General features: G+C 47.6%; 1 protein-coding gene across 2 annotated transcripts in view; it reads right to left on the bottom strand.

Annotated features, from left to right (window-relative positions):
- Window positions 1-5,117: 5,117 nt before the first annotated feature.
- LOC113905801 (FXYD domain-containing ion transport regulator 6) overlaps window positions 5,118-19,786 on the bottom strand; it is a 36,982-nt gene continuing 22,313 nt past the window's right edge. For both annotated transcript variants that reach the window (XM_027563618.1, XM_027563619.1), the window contains exons 2-8: window positions 11,016-11,078; window positions 10,369-10,407; window positions 10,189-10,263; window positions 9,576-9,612; window positions 8,801-8,850; window positions 8,201-8,251; window positions 5,118-6,314 (exon numbers count right to left, since the gene is read on the bottom strand). In XM_027563618.1, the coding sequence (XP_027419419.1) occupies window positions 8,223-8,251; window positions 8,801-8,850; window positions 9,576-9,612; window positions 10,189-10,263; window positions 10,369-10,407; window positions 11,016-11,073 (288 nt within the window). In that variant the 5' untranslated portion in view covers window positions 11,074-11,078 and the 3' untranslated portion in view covers window positions 5,118-6,314; window positions 8,201-8,222. The remainder of the gene's footprint in view (window positions 6,315-8,200; window positions 8,252-8,800; window positions 8,851-9,575; window positions 9,613-10,188; window positions 10,264-10,368; window positions 10,408-11,015; window positions 11,079-19,786) is intronic.

Here is a 19,786-nt window from a genome sequence, read left to right as displayed (position 1 = left end):
GTTCTGAAGAACTCTCGTCTCTCTGTTTCATTCATCCCACTCATCCAAGCAGGTTTTGTGATACTCATGGAGAAGCAGACCCTCACAGTATGTAGATATGTTAGAACTTGAACCCCAGTCTACAGGACAGAAGGGGAACCCTGCTATCACAAAAAAGGGCACAGAGGACCTGAATGGTAATAAAATATTAATAATGTGGACCAAAAAAAAATGTTGCCTGCCGTTTCAGTAAAGAATGCTGCCCTCCATCAAACCAGCAGCCACTGCTCACGACAGTGCACCCTGAGGGAATTCAGGGTAGAGAAAAACAGCGTATTGGCCCTAGATAGCTAAGATGCATATCGAAGGAATGATTTCAATAAGCCCAGAATCTTGCATCTTCCCATACATAGAAAGGCACTAAGATCCTTAACTTGGGATGGCTGGTTTTTATGATTAAGCAGTGATCTTTCCATGTTTAGCTACTTTTTTTTTTTCCAGTAGAAACTCCTATATATCCTGGTTTCTCTCTTACCTCTTTGCAACAGTTCTCAGAGCTACTTGAGAGGCCATCTCCCAGACTACAGTCCTCAGTAATTTTTCATTGTTGTTCAGTTGCCAAGTTGTGTCTGACTCTTCGTGACCCCATGGATTGCAGCATGCCAGGCTTCCCTGTCCTTCACTATCTCCTGGAGCTTGCTCAAATTCATATCCATTGAGTCAGTGATGCCATCCAACAATCTCATCCTCTGTCTCCCCCTTCTCCTCCTACCCTCAATCTTTCCCAGCATCAGGGTCTTTTCCAATGAGTCAGCTCTTCGGATCAGGTGGTCCAAGGATTGGAGGTTCAACTTTAGCATCAGTCCTTCCAATGAATATTCACAGTTGATTTCCTTTAGGATTGACTGGTTTGATCTTGCTGTCCAAGGGACTCTCAAGAGTCTTCTGAAGCACCACAGTTCAAAAGCATCAATTCTTTGGTGTTCAACCTTCTTTACGGTCCAACTCTCACATCTGTACATTACTAGAAAAACCATAGCTTTGACTATATGGACCTTTGTTGGCAAAATGATGGGTTTTTAATAGTCCTCAATAATACCCCCAAATAAAACATAATCCTCAACTTTTAGGTTGTATGTTTTTTTTCAGTTGACAATAACATAATATATACATGTAAATTTTTCAGTATTTTTATGTCCATAGTCTCACTTTGACCCTGTGAGGGAACAGGAAAGATACTGATGGACCCATTATGCAGTTGAGGAAACCAAAGCTCCCGAGACTACACAGGAGCCCAGCTTACCCCATGGCTAGGAAAGACTTCATTTTACAGAGACAGAAACTGACAAAGATGCTAGGGTCTGGCCCAGATCACACAGCTGGAAGGAACACAAGGGGTGTCCTGAGCCTTTTTCAGTTCCAGCAGGCACTGGCTGGGAGGCAGGAACCCCCTCTGCACCTCTGGACGGCGCAGAGGGCCAACTGCCCGGCAGCCCCTACCACCGTGAGTCCTTCAGGACACCTGATCGCAGCATCACCTGCTCTGCCATCACTGCCTTGGCCGGTGCCCCGCTATTGTGCAACCAGGCACGGGGCTGGGGCTGGCTCCATAAAATCAACAGCCAGTTGGCTTGATCTGGCTGATTCTGCCCCCCTGGAGTTCAACCGTGACAGCAATGAATCAGGCTAATGGTGAGAGGTGGCCGTTCTTCCTCTCTGTGGCCTGGAGACAGGTATTTCCAAGGCTCCTCCCCTGGCTCAGGCAAACACACCTGACCTACCTGTGCCACCCGCCCCCCCCCCCGCCCCCAGTCTCTCTCATGCTCTCTCCAGGCCCAGGGTGAGGCAGAATAGCCAGGGACAAGGTGGGGTGAACCAGACAGAGCTGGACAGCTCTCTCACCCTCAGTCCCGCCAGCCACCCCTGCCAACCTAGGATCCCAGGGAGGGCAGAGCTCTCTGCCCCACAGGAAGAGAAGGTGCCCAGTGACCTTGGGTTGTGCTTCAGCCTGGAGACCCCCTCACCCACCCCTCTCTCCCTGCTGCTTGCTTTCTGCCTCTCACTCTCTTCCAAGAACAATTTGGCAACTTCCAATCCACAACCTGCAAAAAAAAAAGTGATAGGGGAGGGCCACAGCCCAGGGTTGGGGTAAGAAGCAGGCAGGTTGACCTATTTTTATGTGGTGCTAAGTAGCATAAACAGCTCATGCAAATAGACCTGAAAATTGTTGGAGTGGAATTCAGGGGGAGGTGGGGAGCAGGGGGAGTGGCTGGGAGGTGGAAGGTATAGACAACTGAGATTTCTGCCTGAGACCCTTCTGGGAAATTGCACATCATGGCAGCTTTCCTGTTCAGTCCAGCTTTCCCGTTCATTTCTTGTTATATTCAATCAAGTCACAAATATAAGCCACGTGCCCTAGAGGCTGAGTGGACAGAAGAGGTCCTCCCTGCATGGAGTACGGGTCCAGAAGGAAGACATGCCTGGACTCTGGACTCCTCTCCCCTGGCCCGCGCCCTCCAGCTAGACTGGCTCATCCATCCATTGGTTGGGGCATGAGGGGGTCCTCAGTTCAGGCCTGGACACTTAGGTCATACTGGGTAGGTTGGAGCCCATCTCGCCTAGAGGATTCTACCTGCTGGTCCTTTTCCTTCACCTTGAACACTTCCAGTGACAGGGAGCTCACTCCAGTCTTGGGTCATCATAGCCTGGGAGCTAAGGACTCACTCACATGAGGCCAAGTTTTGCTTCCTGCTCATGTCCACCTGATGGCCCTGGGTCCCTTCCTCTGAAGCACAGGGTCACACTGCCTTAGACCTGCACGGACCTTGGCTTTGCCAGCAGCAGTGCAAACTCAGGCAGGTCCCACCAAGCCTCAGTTTCCTCATCTGTAAAATAGGGATGCCATCATATATAGCTGTGAGTTCTAGACAAGTTGGAACCCATGAAGACCTCAGCCCAGGGTTTGGCACATAGTAAGTGCATGGTAAATGTTAGCTGTCTTCATGCATTCATCCATTATTATTATTTTGATCATCAGTTTCTTTGTTCTTTATGTGTCTTGCTTCCAGACCACTCACTTCCCACAGGACCCTCCTCAGAAGACAGTTCAGCTAGTTGATGCCCCAAAGGGATCGTCAGGCTCCAGCTGCAGTCTCACCAGCCCAGACGATCCTCTTCCTCTGTCTGGATGCCAGCCTCCTGAAGAAGCCAAGCCATGTGTGTGCTGTGAAGAACTTTGGAGACAGCCAGCCTGCACCCAACGCCTAGCTCCTCCATCTGCCAGTCATGTGGCCCTAGACCTGTCAAAGATTTATCAGAGAGGCCGTAAAATGTGAGTATCTAGCTCAGAGATCAGGCCAGATCGCCAGGAGGAGAAATAGGTCGGTGCTCAGAGTCTGGCAGAGAAGAGAGAACCACGTTATGGTTTATGCTAGAGATGAGAACTACTATTTTCTATTGTTAACGTAATTATCATGAGCAAAATCAGAACCTCCCCATTGGACTTGCTTACACTTGTTTTTATTGTTTCATGTTTTCTTTTCAATAATGAATGTGTGGAGAAAACCACCAACTTATAAAAAAATTAATCTTATTTATTTTTGTTTATGGCGGTGCTGGGTCTCTGTTGCTGCGCACGGGCTGTCTCTAGTGGCGGTGAGCAGGGGCTCCTCTCCAGCAGCGGTGGGCAGGCTTCTCGTTGCGGTGGCCTCTCTTGCTGCGGTGGTTTCTCTTGTTGCGGAGCTTGGGCTCTAGAGCATGCAGGCTTTAGTAGTTCTGGCGCACAGACTTAGTTCCCCCACAGCATGTGGAATCTTCCTGGACTAGGGATCAAACCCATGTCCCCTGCATTGACAGATGGCTTCTTAACCACTGGACCACCTGGGAAGTCCCTCACCAACTTTTGTGCATCTGGGGCCTCTAAGGATCTTCATTCGGCCTTTCTCTGCAACTGCTGCAAAGCCTACAAACTCCCTGACCCATAGTCAGAGTTCCACGATTGGTGGTTGTGAGCTTATATATACAAAGCGTGACCAGAGCTGTTTCAGCCACCACGATCTCTGGGTTGACAGCGTTGAGTGTGATCTCAACTATAAGCCTCGGTCTTTTCAAGGACCTGGGGGACCGAGGGTACAAGCAGCGCAGAAGAGGCATCACGCATGTCCCAGGGGTGACCAGGGCGTGGCTGAACCCCACGGTCCCTCAGGACCCGTGCCTTGGGATTCTGCAGCTCCAAACAACTCATAGAATCTAGACAGACTCTGTGAAGATTTTCTGAGACTGTAAAGTGTTTCAGGCATTCTTATGTCTGAAGGAGACATAGTCCTTGCCCCCTAGGAAACAGGTCATACAAAAAAGACACACAAAACAGTTGGAGGTGGGGGCCATACCTGGATGACCTCCAAGGAAGACAGCCCCATCAGGTGTGTTTGTTTGGCCAACAGTCCTTCTTTCAAAACTGAATTGGAATGCCTTTGGGAGGACACTCTAGGTGACCCCACGGCCCTGTGCCCCATCTCTTGTGTCACTGCCAAAATGGACATTATCCACCTGGTCTCTACAGTATGGGTCCAAGGCATAGAGTACTAAACACGAAGATATAAAGGCAGGAGCCAGTGTGACTACGTGCACAGAAAAGAAGGGACTTATCTACCTTAAGTCTGAGAAGGCTTCACAGAGGAGGGGGTATGAGGGTTTAGAGAAAGATGAAAGGGTAAGGGCTTTGATCATAACCCAAGTAACTCACCCATACCCCTCTTTGTCAAATTCTTAGGTATTGGCTCCAAAACTGACCAGAGGGACAGGTTAGACCCTTTTATTTCAGGCCAGCAAGCCCTCAGGACTCCCCTCGCTCCAGGACACGTAGGAGGCATGGGTAAGGCTGTGGGGTGCAGCCTGAACCCCGTGACCTGGGGTGGAAGCAGGAGGAGGTGGGGGTGTGGGCAAAGGAGGGCAGAGGAAGGGTGGCTGGAGAAGCGGGGAGGAGCTAAGTGGTCAAGCAGCCAAAATAAAGAGCACCCGGCTGCCCTGCGGCCGTCACTTGCTCCCTCTGACCAAGGACACCCTCCCTTCAGCCCTTCGAGCAACACAGGTCCTACAAATACGTACATTCTTGCACAAAAAGGAAAGCACCTCAGAGCCACTAGGAAACAAGTGGTATTTTATTCCTTTTTGTCCTTGTTGAGAGGAGAGATCACGACACAGAGAATGGCAGTCCTGGTCACAGCGGCACGGCTGGTCAGTTTCCACGAGAACACGAGGGGCGGGAGGGGCGGGAGGGGCGGGCTCTGACTTTCCACTCTCTTCACCACCTGGGACCTCCTGCTGCTCCCCCTGCAGCAGGGCTGCCCGGAGCCCTGCCTGCTCCCTAACCTGGGGCCAGGCTAGCAGAGGGGGCGGGGGCCGGCACTGCTGCCTGGCCAGCAGGGCGCAGACAGCCAAGCAGAGGACCCCTGCTCTTTCTCCATGCTGCCCCTCCCCAGAGCACGGGCCCCAGCCAAATGCAGCCACTCAGCCATGACCTGCCAGAGCCCCAGTTCAGGGATGAGAGTCTGGGTCCAGGCGAGCTGGCTATAGATGGGAATCTCTGGAGCAGGGAAGGGTGGAGAAGGGCGAATGGTTCCAGAGCCCAGGGGGTTATTGCTGAGAAGATATGCAAGGGGCACATTTCCCCGGGGGCAGGGTAAGGCGGGGCATATGGGCACCAGGGAAGGGGTTCAGCCACCCGAGGGCAAGGTGGGCTCATCAGCTCCTTGCTGGAACCTCCCACTGCCAAGAGACCTCAGCACAGATTTGGTCCAGGGACAAGTATGGAAGCAAGGTTCTTACAAAAGGAGTGAAAAGCAGCCATGCACAAGGGTCATGAAGGTGACGTAAACCTTCCCAAGCCCCAAGCCAACTGGAGATTCCCACCAGACCCCCATAGCCACCCTGAAATCGAGAGAAGGGACTGGTCTCTCAGAGAAAAAGCAGACTCCCAAGAGTGGGAGGTGATGGGGCCACGGAGACAGAGAGGCGCTGCCAGCCACATGGCTCAGCTCCGGCCCAGGAAGGTGGGTTCGGGTTCACTAAAACACAACATCATCCACGAACAAGCAACCACAAAGATCACAGTCATCAGACACACACACACAGACATACACATCACAGGAGGTGGACGAGACCATAGGCTCCAGGTGGGGGAGGCGGGGTTGCATTATTAAGTTGAGGACAGGTGTCAAGGGGCTGGGGACACATAAGCTCTTGGCTTCTCCTGGGGAAAGACCTGTTGCTGAAGTGGCCGGTTTTCTTAAGCATCAGCATTTGCATCTAAAGGTTCAAGCAGCTGCCTTCAGGTTCTGGAGGTGGAAGCAGAAGAGAATTCAAATTAAAACAAACCTCTGGCTTCCTTTCAAACCTCTCCATCCATGTGTCTCCCAGCCATTCCTTAGGGCAGCCCCTCTGCCCATGGGAACGCCTAAGATGAGACCCACTCCAAGAGCCTTGTTTTCAGTACACCAGAGGATGAGTCTGAGAACCAGGACCAGGAGATGAAGGTGGAGGAGGGCATGGAGCTCAGGGGGGCGGGGCTCTCTCAGGGGAATGGAAGCTGGCAGATGAAGACATGCAAAGGATTGTTAAACCCGGGTTTCTTTCTCAGGACACTCTCAAGAATTGCTCACAGTCCTGAGACTCAGGAGAATACGGTTTCCAAGAAAGTTCTAGTTTAAAAAAAAAAGACAATTGTTGGCTCAAGGCTCCTGCCTGGCGCCTCCCCACACAGCTCCCCAGATTCGGAACCACGAGCTGCCGTGATGTGGACAGATCACTGAGCCACAGCTGGGACACCTGCCACCTGGATTGGATCTATAGCCACGTCAAGCTGAGGCATCCCTGACCTCCCCAGGGCACAGCTAGAAGATGGAGGTAATGAGCCCCACTCTGCCCACCCACGGGGCTGTCATGAGAACAGAAAAGCACTTAGGAGTGAATTCAAGTGCTCCACAGGTACCCCGTGTTATTACCATCACGGTAAGAGCTGGTGTACTGGCATTCTACATCCAGAAATTTCTTTCAACTCACAATTTAGGATAAAGTATATCCCTTATCTGGGGCTTCCCTGCTGGCTCTGTGGTAAACAACCTTCCTGTTAATGAGGAGACGCGGGTTCAATCCCAGGGTTGGGACAATCTCCTGAAGAAGGAAATGGCAACCCGCTCCAGTATTCTTGCCTGGGAATACCGGAAAGAATTCTAGTATCCCATGGATAAGAACCTCCATGGACAGAAGGAGCCTGGCGGGCTACAGTCCATGGGGTCGCGAAGAGTTGGCACTACTTAGCAACTAAACCACAACATATCCCTTATTTGTATGGAAAAAAGGCAGAGTGAGCAATAGAAGACTGATCGCTGCTGTGTCCCAGTGTATCGCAGGGTATGTCATAAAGGGAGACAGGCAGGAGCAGAGGGGTGTGGTGAAATGCAGCCCTCAATTATCAATACAAAGTCCCTGAGCTCAAGTTCCAGTCTGTTACTTACTATCTGTATGGCTCTTCTCTCTGACCTCAATTTATTCATCTATAAAATGGGGCTAAACCCCACCTGTCCTACTCACTTTTTCTGGCAGGCTTGAGTGACTTTGTGTAGGTGGCAGCAATTTGAAAACCATAAAGCATTTAGATTATTGCTTTCCTGCATTACTATAACGAACAACAGAAATGAATACTGAACAGTAACCTGGTGCCCCTAAATGTCAAGAACTGATAATGCTGGTATGGTGTTGGGGGTGGGGGTTCGGGGCCATATACTATTCTTCCTACTTCTGTGTAGGTTGGAAAGTTTCAAAATAAAATGTTAACTTCAAAGGATGGCCTGAGGAACTTTCTGAATCATCACTGGAAGCCATTGTCTTTATACGACTTTGATATCAGGAGCATTTCACGAACGCTAATTCCCTCCCAAGCCATGCCCACATGGCAGCTAGGATGAAGCCCCAGCAACTTGACTGCTGGGTTGTAAGGAAGCTCTATTTCCCAACTGCATGTTTTGTGTGTGTGTGCGTGTGGTACTGGGAGGTTTTAGTCCATCTGTCTCATGGACTTCAGACTGAGTTTCTGCAGAGCACAGCTCATAATAAAAGCCATGCACATTGCAAAAGCTAGCCCAATTCTTCCCTGATGACTCCTCGGCCAGACTCTGGTCAGAACAGTGATGGTGACAGAAGATATGGGCAGACAGCATCTTACCTTTGCGCCTGGGGGCTGCACTTCAGTTCTCTGCTTTCTGGGGCTCCGTGGCTGGAAAAAGAACCAGAATGGAGCCCAGTGAATGTATGGAGGGTGGGGAATGAACTCCTCACCCCAGTGGGCCACCCCCGCCCCCCACAGCAGCTATGCCTGTCTCGGGGGTTGGGGGGAGCCTGACCCGCAGAGCAGAGGTGATTCATGCAGACTGTGAGTCAGACAGACCCGGGCAGATCCCCATCTGCTATTCACCTGTTAGAGGACTTGGCATGTTCCTGAACTTTTCTGAGCCCCTCTGTTGTAAAATGTGGAGAGTGATGCCTACCTCCTGGGGCCGTGTGCCCACTACTGAGAAGTGAAGCACTCTGTCCCAAGCCCAGCACTGAGCAGAGTCCCTGTAAGTAGCAGTCGTCAGCCTGTCTAGTGGAGGTGAGGGGATGACACAGAAGAGGACCCGGGACCCCTCTCTGGCACCTGGAAACATGCCTGGCCGGCCAGCTCTCAAGAAGCCACCGCACCTGACATCCATCCTCCACCCCAAGCTGTACAAGGACCCTTGCCCATTTCCTCCGTCCCACCTGGGCAGGTGGTCTTGACACTTACCATTTGCAGTGACGAGGTTCTCCACCTGAGCTTCCTCATCCCCAGGAGCCCTGCAGGCAGACAAGATGCAAGCCGTCAGAGGTCTCCAGGGCAAACCCAGAGAGCACCGCCACTCCCCTTGCTGGGGCAGGGCCCAGGGATTCATCTCCTCCAGGTCATGGTGGATCATTCTCCATTATGGGGCTCACGGCATGCGGGGCGGTCAGAGGAATTTACGGGCACCCTTCGATGTTGGCACCCGAGAGGGATAAGTGCTGGGAAGGGGTGTGTTCTGTCACTGACTTGGGACTTCTGAGGTCCAGGGCTGCCCTGAGTTACCATGGGGACTAATGAGTGTGCCCTTATGTAGGGGCAGAAGGGTGAGTGAGAGGAAGCCCAAATTTCCACAAAAATCAAAGAGCCTCATGAACAGGTGACCCGCAGAGCAGCATCACAGGTCCTGGAGAGAGGAGACAGACCTCAAGAGAGACCCTGAGGCCAAGCCCAACTGTCTCAAGGGCCTCCAGACAAGGATCCAGCATCTTCTTCCTCCCCCTCCCCCACCCCACACATACATCAGAAGAAAGAAGGGCAGGCTGACCCTTGACTTTTTGACCTCTCCTTTGCCCCCAAGGCTGCCTGGCAACTCTCAAAACTTCTACCCCTACCCCAAGGCACATGGCCTGTCTCCGAGACAAGAATCCAGAAATACATTCATTTGGGGGTCACACACCACGGGCCCCTCCCTGTGCCCCCCCAGCATCACCCCAGGTGCCCACAGCAATGGCATCCTTACCGCGGCTTCTGATTGAAACTGCACTTGCATCGGCGGCCTGAAAGACAAAGAAACCATCCAGGGTTAGTGTCCGGCTTGGCCAGAGCAGGGCTGCGCTGTGAGTCTGTGGGACGGTGTGACTAGTGGCCTGGGATTCTGCGCAGTGAACGACTTGCACGGCTGTATGTGGCGATCCTTGGTTGGAGGAGGGCTCTTCTGATGTCAAGGTTCAACACGACTGTCTTCTTGACCACGTAAGCGCTGACAGCTGCGAGCAGCCCAGGCTCATGAGGAGAAACAAATGCAGAGGGATACGCCTCGGAGCCCTCTAAGGACAGCCCCCGTCTCCTCTCCCCTGTGACTTCCCCACTCACGCCCTGATGGATACAGCCACCCCGCCCCTTCGTATCTGTGCTTGTTTTCATCGAGAACTTATTCTGTTCATGCTTCACTGTTTCACTGAGCACCTATTATGTGCCCAGCAGCGTATTAGGTTCTGGAGATAACTAGGAAGATAGACGGGCTCCTTCGCTCTCCAGGAAAGAGAACTGCCAGGCTTTTACACCGCATGCCACCTGCTTCACAGCCACAGACATTGCCCTTCGAGAGTGAGCAGAGGAACAAATATACTTACTGAGGATAAGCAGGATCCCCACCGAGAAGAGGACCACGGCAAACACCAATCCCCCAATTCTCAGGGTCTGGTAGTCTGCGAAAGGAACAAGGGTGAGAGTCAGAAGAGGGGGAGGGCCAGGGAGAGCACGTCAGTCCCGCCCCTGGGTGGGGCTGTGCCTCCCCCACCATCACCACTCACCATAATGAAAAGGGTCCTTTTCTTTCTCCTGCTCAGTGGCTGGAAAAACAAACAGATGTGGTCAAGAAGAAGACAGCTCACATCTCCCACCTTGTCTCACAGGCCCCACTCCCCACACAGGGATCCCTGGAAAGCAGGGCCCAGGAAGCAGAGACGCTCACAGAAGCATGGAAGGGTGGGCAGCCTGCCAGGGTCACTGTGGGGGCCAAAGGCAGGTGCAGCTCAGAGCCCGAGTCAGAGTCTGTGTTCACAGGAGACACACATATTGCCCCTTCTGAATCTTAAATCATCCCCAAAAGGCAGGGGGATTTTCTTCTTGTTACAGGTGCGGAGGCTGAAACCAAGGGAGGACACGTGACTCGCAGTCTAGACTGATGTGCAAGTCTGGCTCCCAGTATTCAGGCTGAGTCTACAGGGACCTGCTGGGCTTGATGGCAGGAGCCAGTGGGGAGAGGTGGGCAGGCTGGATTGGGGGCTGAGTTAGCTGCTGCCTTCCAGGATTTTCTTTGCAGACTAAAGGCAGAGAAGCTGATCAGACAGGTAGAATCTCAGAGCCCCCCACCCTGAGTGTCCCACAGGGCCAGGACCTTCCATGAGAAAGGGCTGTGGCTGCCACCCTGTCGAGCCAGGTCCTGAGGGATACTCACCACTGGCCAGGACCGCTGGGGCCAGGAGGCCACACAGGAAGAGCAGCACCACTTCCATGGCGTCTGGGGACAGAGGGAGGGAAATGATTTTCTGGGTAGGAGACTCCTCACTCTAACCCTCAGCCCGGCCTGGGCCCCAGTCGGACTTCCACCCTGACTCCAAGCTCTCCCCTCAGATGGTTTGAAAGCCGAAGCAGCAGCCACTGACAGACTCCTTACAGAGGGCTCTGCAAGCATGAATGCAATTACAATGGAATCAGTTCAACCAGCAGGCGCTGTGACTAATAACCCGTTTTGCAGGTGAAGAGCCTGAGCTTAAAGGAGGTGAATAACACTTATGAAGCAAGCAGCAGAGCCTGGATCCTAACCCAGCTCAGGAATGCCTCCACCAGGCCGCCTCTCCGGTGCCAAAGTCACAAAACCCCAAGGGTTTGGGGAGAACATCTCACCTGAGTCCTCCTCCCCAGACTACCCAGAGACATGGCCATCTCTAGCTCATTAAGATGACTGGGACTTGTGCCCTCATCCTCTACAACTGAGACCCACTGGCGGAAGTTATTTCTATCAGATTAAACGGGGGCAGGGAGACCAATGCCCCTCGTGTCCAGCCAGGGGTGAGGGTGGGAGGCTTGCTGTTTCCTGGACTCTGTATAATAATCCCTGAAGGGCTGACAGCTCTCCCTCAAGGTGCCCCCGCACCCTCTCACCTCCAAAGTGCCCAAGTCAACTCCTCTCATAGACTCTAGTTCATAAACCTCTGAAAGGTGGTTTGATTAAACAAAGGGAGCATGGAGACAGGTTCTCAGAGCATCAATGCCCAGCCTCCCCTTCCCCAGCAGGTGCCTGAGACTTCTGCTCAAGCCCCTGGTCTCGGGTCAGTGGTCCCTGGATGGGCCATCTGGATGGAGGCCGAGGGCAGGGCAGCTGGTCCCTCCCAGGGATGGATTTCGGTGCAGTTACACGTGCCTCACTCATGGGCTTAAAGGAGGGCACTAGAGAGCCAGAGAGGTAAAGGGAAAGAAACCCAGGCCAGAAAAGACCAAAGCTGCTTGCTCTTTCTTGGTGGGGTGAAACCGGCTGCGGTCAGACCTCCTGCACATTCTCTAGCAGCCAGGACCACACGTGCTGGGAGGGTTCATTCCTCTCCTGGCCCAGCAGCCCGCAGCCCCCAGCTGCCCTTCACCTCCCGGCCAGCAGAGGTCAGAATAGCTCCATCCGCAATCAAACCACGGCAGTGACCCTGGACTCCACTTGGAATTCAAGAAGCATTTCTCGTAAGGCAGTTATTTGCTTTTAATGCTACTTCACTTAATATTTGTATTTCTTTTAAACTTCACATTATATTTCATAAGTATAAAAACATATGTAACACACATAATGAAACAGTAAAAGGAAACATCCATAAAGCAGCTTAAGAACTGGCACTTTGTACACGCTGCTGCATTTATCTATTTCCTCCAACCCATCCCCTTGCCCTACTCCCAGAGGTAAACAGCACCCTGAATATAGACGTTTAACAAGTTCCTTGCTTTTCTTTAAAAAAAAGTTTAAAAATTAAGATACAATTCATATACCACAAAATTCATTTTAAAGCGTACAATTCAATGATGTTTAGTATATTCACAAAATTGTGCACTATCATCTTTAAGAAACATTCATCATCCCAAAAGAAAGCTGGTACCCACGGGCAGTCATTTCTCATTATCCCTTTCTCACAGTCCCTGACAATTACTATCTACTTTCTGTCTCTATGGATTTGCCTATTCTGGGTCTTTATATAAACATATCATAAAATACATAGCCTTTTGCATCTGGTTTCTTCACTTAGCATAAAGCTTTCAAGGTTCATCTATACTGTAGCATGTATCAGTACTTTTTATGGCTGAATAATATTCCATTGTATACTACTAAGTCGCTTCAGTCGTGTCCGACTCCGTGCGACCCCACAGACAGCAGCCACCAGGCTCCCCCGTCCCTGGGATTCTCCAGGCAAGAACACTGGAGCGGGTTGCCATTTCCTTCTCCAGTGCATGAAAGTGAAAAGTGAAAGTGAAGTTGCTCAGTCGTGTCTGACTCTTCGTGACCCCATGGACTGCAGCCTACCAGGCTCCTCTGTCCATGGGATTTTCCAGGCAAGAGTACTGGAGTGGGGTGCCATTGCCTTCTCCATTCCATTGTATGGAGATATATATATATATATATATATTGCTCTTTTTAAAGAATATTTATCACTTACATGTATCTAAAAAATACATCAGTGGAGCTTCTTTGAGCTTTATAATGTATCGCTTTGTTTCATCATCTGACACTGGCTTTTTTGTTGTTCAACACTTCTAAGACTCATTCATAAACACAGTTCATTCATTTTTCAGTGTTATGTAATACTTCACTGTGCAGGTAAATATTATCATGTATTGGTCTGTTCTATCAACAGATTTTCCCCCCAATTATGTGCTATTATAGTGTAGTTTTTGAACATATTTTGAGTTTGTTGCCTAGCACACAAGGGCACTGTTTTTCAAATCTTTTAACTACCACTTTCACAGGAAATATTTTTTATGTTGGAACCCAGTACAAACATACATACATGTAAACCAGAAATAACAATATTGCTAAACAATACTTAGCCTTTAAAAGGATGATGCCCTCTGATATTTTCCATTCGGTTTCTTTAAAAGAAAAAAATAGCTAGGCCAATTAATGGCTAGACCCATAAATTAATTAGTGGGTCACTCTTCAGTTTGAAAAATTATATTCAAGAGATAAGTTTAGGAGTTAAGTCATTGGGTTGTACAAATTATCAACTTTATAGAAAATGTTCAAACTATTTCCCAAGTGACCATCCCCACTTTAAAGTCCCACCATTGCATATGACTGTCCCTACTACTCCACATCCTTATCACTTGCTATTACTAGACTGCTTAATTTCTGCCAATCTAGAAGTGTAAACTATGGTCTCAATTGGATTCCTTAGAAATGCAGTTTAGCTTTTGATTGTTTATTTGCCATGCCTGTTTCTTCATCAGTGATGGCCCTTTCATGTCTTCTGCTCAGTTTTCCAATGGGTTGACATCACTATTATTCACTTATTATTCTGGATACTAAAGTTTTGTCATTAAGGATACTTGCCTTTTTACATTTTTACTGTTTCTCAATGAGTACAATTTCTTACTTCTAATGTTACTGAATGCAATGATCTTTCTGTCTTGTTTAAAGATATTCCGTGTCACCCTGAGTCAGAAAGAATTTGCAGGACTTCCCTGGTGGTCCAGCAGTTAAGACTCTGCACTCTCAATGCAGAGAGCCAGGTTCCATCCTGGTCAAAGAACCAGATCCTGCAGGCTGAAACTAAAGATTTCACGCTGCAACTAAAAGGTCCCACCCCACATGCTGAAACTGAAGACCCTTCATGCCGTAACTAAGCCTCAGTACAGCCAAATAAATACTTAAAAAAAAATTTTTTTTTTCTTCTAAATATGTCAAAGTTCTGTCTTTTACATTTAAGTCTGTATTCCATCCAGAATGAATGTCTATGGAAGGCATGAGGTTGGGATCCAATTCTTGCTCTTTCCACCTGACAGTCAGATGTCCTGGACAGCACCATCTGTCGGTATCTTCCCTCACGACACGCAGGGCCACTCATGTCATGTATCTGGTTTCTGTTCAGGTGTGGGTCTGTTTCTGGCCTTTCTCTTTGGATCTATTCGCCCATTTGTCTGTTCCTGCATCAAGATCACTGTTTCAGTTACTACAGCTTTATGGTAATCTTCCCAAGTGGTGGGAGAAGCTTCCTCTTCTTTTTCTCCTCTCTTCTCTGCCTCTCTTACCTCTTCCTTCAGCAATGTCTTAGCTATTCTTGGTCTTCTGCTCTTATATATATATATTTTAGAATCAGTCTGTTAAATTCATCTAAAATGATTGGGATTTTCATTGGAATCACAATTCACCTATTCCCTTGTGGCTCAACTGGTAAAGAATCCACCCAATATGGGAGACCTGGGTTCAATCCCTGGGTTGGGAAGATCCCCTGGAGAAGGGAAAGGCTACTCACTCCAGTATTCTGGCCTGGAGAATTCCATGGACTGTATGGTCCATGGGGTCACAAAGAGTCAGATGCACAACAGAGTGACTTTCACTTCACTTCATAGAACATGGGGACAATTAACATTTTTGTGATATTGAGTCTCCTATCTGTAAATAAATCTTTTCATTTGCTTATATTCTTTTCAATGTTTGGTTTTTTTTTTGGCTCTGTCACGGGGCATGTGGAATTTTAGTTCCCTGACCAGGGATCGAACCTGTGCCCCCTGCAGTGGAAGTGCAGAGTCTTAACCACTGCCCACTGGACTGGCAGGGAAGTCCCTCAATGTATTTCAATAAAGTTTTATAAATGCTTTCATATAGGTCTTCCACATCTTCTGTTAGATATATTGCTAGGTACCTTATTATTTTATTGTTACTTAAAATACTGTCTCTTGTGTTTTCTAATTTTTGCTGGTATGGAGAAAGGCAATTGATTTGTATACATTGATCTTAAATCCAATCATCTTACTAAACTCTCTTACTATTTATAATAATTTACCTATAGATTCTTTTGGTTTCTCTGTGGACATATCTGTAAATGATACAAGACTGTTTCTTCTATTCTAATAGAAGAATATAGTGTTTATTTCTATTTCTTGTCACACTGTACTGCTAGGACTTATAGTAAAATGCAGAATAGAATCAGTGATAAAAGACATACACACATATAGTCTTACTAATTTTTAAATTTGTGTGTATGTTTAATTTTCCCCCAGCTTTACTGTGATATAACATTGTGTAAGTTTACAGTGTATAATTACCACAATAAAGTTTGTTAATACTTCCATCACCTCACATAATTACCTTTTGTCTGTGTGTGTTGAGACTGGATAATGAAAATGTAGTATATGTGTTTATATGTGTGTGTGTGCACACGTGCGCACACTTACACACTCGGTCATGTCCCTCTCTTTGCAACCCCATGGACTGTAGCCCTCCAGGCTCCTCTGTGCATGGAATTTCCCAGGCACAAATACTGGAATGGGTTGCCATTTCCTTCTCCAGGGCATCTTCCTGACCCAGGGCTTGAACCTGCGTCTCCTGCACTGGCAGGCATCTCCTGCGTTGGGATATTATTTAGTTATAAAAAAGGAGATAACTGATTTTAAATAGATTTCTTCTAACATTTTAGAAGTTCCCCTCTAATCCTGGTTTTCCAACATGTTTCTCTTTTATATTAATTATGAATGAGTACTCTACATCTATATTTTTTAACCTATATCAATGAAGTAAAGTGAATATAAAATTATCTAATGTTAAATCATCCTTGCATTTGTGGGATGAAAGCAATGTATTATTTTAAATAAACTGATGGATTTGGCTTGCTGATATGTTGTTTAAGATTTTTGCATTTATGTGCATGAGTGATATGGGGCTGCAATTTTTATTTTATTGTATCAACCTTGCCTGCTTTTGGTATCATGGTAGTACTGGCCTCACAGAACAAGTATTTCCTCTCTTGCTACTCCCTGGAAGAGACTGCAGAAGATTGAAATAAATATAGTATAAATAAATAGTATGTTCTTTGAACATTTGGTATAACTAAACTATAAAATCACCTGACTTAGTATTTTCTTTGTGGGATAATTTTAACTTGTCTTTTCAATGAGTTAATGGTTACGACACTCTGGCTTCCCAGATGGTGCACTGGTAAAAGAATCTACCTACCAATGCCGGGGACACAGAAGAAGCAGGTTCAGTCCGTGGGTCTGGAAGATCCCCTGGAGTAGGAAATGGCAACCCACTCCAGTATTCTTGCCTGGAGAATTCCATGGACAGAGGGGGATAGCGGACTACAGTCCAGGGGATTGCAAAAGAATCAGACACAACTGAAGAGACTGAGAGCGCGCGCGCGCGCGCACACACACACACACACACACACACACACACGACATTCTTCAGATTTCTACCTTTTTCTTGATGGACTGCAGCCCGCCAGGCTCCTCTGTCCATGGAATTTCCCAGGCAAGGATACCGGAGTGGGTTGCCATTTCCTCCTCCACGAGATCTTCCCTGAATATAGTTAGTGAGTTATAATTTTTACAGAAATGTTTCCTTTTCTATTCAAATTTACTGCCATAAGGTTGTTTGTAGTATTTTCTAGCTATCATTAGAAATCTTTGTTGGATCTGAATTATGTTCTTTTTTACATTGTTACTTTTGTTTATTTGCGACAACTCTCTTCTGTCTTGATTGGACTCACTAGAGATTTAACTGTTTTAATAGTCTTCTCAAAGAACCAACTCTTAATTTTGTTGATCCTCTTTATGGTTTTTTAAATTATTCTTAATTCTGCCCTTAAACATTCTTTGGGTTTATTCCATTGTTTTCTCTTTAGATTTGTCTTCTTTTATTGTATATCTAGCTCATTAATATTTAGCATTTCTTGTTTTCTAATCTTAGCACTTAAGACTATAATCATCTAAGTGCCACTTTCATTCCAAATATAAGCTTTGAAATGTGACTTTTTGATTATTATTTAGTTCTTAGTATTTTAGACTTGTGCTATAATTTATTTGACCTGTGCATCAAGAAGCACGCTTTTTAAATGTTCAAATATATAGTGATTTTAAATTTACTTTTGTTACTAACTTGAAGTCTGCTCCTGCCCCTAAAAAGGGCTCTAAAAAAGCTGTGACCAAGGCCCAGAAGAAGGACGGCAAGAAGTGCAAGCGCAGCCGCAAGGAGAGCTACTCCGTGTACGTGTACCAGGTGCTGAAGCAAGTCCATCCGGACACCGGCATCTCGTCCAAGGCCATGGGAATCATGAACTCCTTCATTAATGACATCTTAGCGCGCATCGCTGGCGAGGCATCGAGCCTGGCGCATTACAACAAGCGCTCGACTATCACATTCAAGGAGATCCAGACCGCCGTGCGCTTGCTGCTACCTGGGGAGCTGGCCAAGCACGCCGTGTCCGAGGGCACTAAGGCTGTCACCAAGTGTACCAGCTCCAAGTAAATATAATATGCCTAGCCACTGTTAACGGAGAAGGCAATGGCACCCCACTCCAACTCTTGCCTGGAAAATCCCATGGACGGAGGGCCTGGTGGGCTGTAGTCCATGGGGTCGCTAAGAGTCGGACACGACTGAGTGACTTCACTTTCACTTCACTCTAACTTAAGTGCACTGTGGTCAGAGAATGTGCTCTGTAGTATTTGGATATCTTGAAATTTATTGAGACTTGCTTTGTGATCTAGTATATGGTTATTCACTTCAAAAACTATACTCCATGTATTAAATTACAAATTCTTTTATTGTTGGGAAAAAAGTTCTATATGCCATTGTGTGTGTGTGCTAAGTCGATTCAGTCATGTCCTACTCTTTGTGACCCCATGGACTGTAGCCCACTTAGCTTCTCTGTCCATGGGATTATCCAGACAAGAATACTGGAGTGGGTTGCCATTCCCTTCTCCAGGGGATCTTCCCAACCCAGGAACTGAACCCAGGTCTCCTGCATTATAGGCAGATTCTACTGTCTGAGCTCCCAGGGAAGTCCCTGTATGCCATTGCTGCTGCTAAGTCGCTTCAGTCGTGTCCGACTCTGTGCGACCCCAGAGACGGCAGCCCACCAGGCTCCCCCGTCCCTGGGATTCTCCAAGCAAGAACACTGGAGTGGGTTGCCATTTCCTTCTCCAGTGCATGAAAGTGAAAAGTGAAAGTGAAGTCGCTCAGTCGTGTCCGACTCTTAGCGACCCCATGGACTGCAGCCCACCAGGCTCCTCCGCCCATGGGATTTTCCAGGCAAGAGTACTGGAGTGGGGTGCCATTGCCTTCTCCGTGTATGCCATTAGATTAAGAAAATTAACCATATTGTTGAAATTTCTATATGTTTTCTCATGTTTTGACTGTGTGACCAATTTGAAAAAGTTGCTTTATAATCTACCACTGTGAGGAAGAATTTATAAATTTATCCCCAAATTTCTTACAATATTATAACAGTAAGTTTAAAATTGTTACCTTGTCCTGTGAGCTGACTCTTTTACGATTACATATGAATCCTATCTTAAATTCTACTTTACTTTCTACTTTTCTTTATGCATTGTGTATATCTTATCATCTTACAGTAAACAGCTAGATTTTAAAAATTCGACCTGATTATTAACGGTCAAGTTTACTCCATTTAACTTTATTGTGACTATTGACATATTTGGTCTGATTTCTACCACCTGTTTCCCTCCTACTTTTCTTATGTGTATTTCTCTTTCAATTTTTTTTTTCTAATTTATTTTCTCCCTCTACTGCTTAAGAAATTATCCAAGCTATTTCTAGTCTTTTAGTAGTTACCTTTGGAATTTGATCATTTGTATTTTCTATAGACTGAATGTTTGTGTCCCCAAAATTCATGTGTTGAAACCTAATCCTCAATGAGATGATATTTGGAGGTAGGCCTTTGGGAGGTAATTAGGTCATGAGTTGGGGGAACCCTTATGATGAGATTAGTGCTCTTTTATAAGAGACCCCAGAGAACCCCCTTGCCCCTCTGCCATGTGAGGGCTCAGTGAGGAGACGGCTGTCTATCAGCCAGGAAGCAAGTCCTCATCAGACACTGAATCTGCTGGCACCTGGATCTTGGACTTCCCAGCCTCCAGATATATGAGAAATAAACATCTATTGTTTATGAGCCACCTAGCCTATGGTATTCTATTATAGCAGCCTCAGAACAGACCAAAACAATATTCAATTTC

Source organism: Bos indicus x Bos taurus, chromosome 15, assembly GCF_003369695.1.
Source record: "Bos indicus x Bos taurus breed Angus x Brahman F1 hybrid chromosome 15, Bos_hybrid_MaternalHap_v2.0, whole genome shotgun sequence".
In the NCBI taxonomy this organism is placed as follows: Eukaryota; Metazoa; Chordata; class Mammalia; order Artiodactyla; family Bovidae; genus Bos; species Bos indicus x Bos taurus.
Note: the sequence above shows the minus strand (reverse complement) of the source record. Positions and strands in the feature narration are given on the sequence as shown.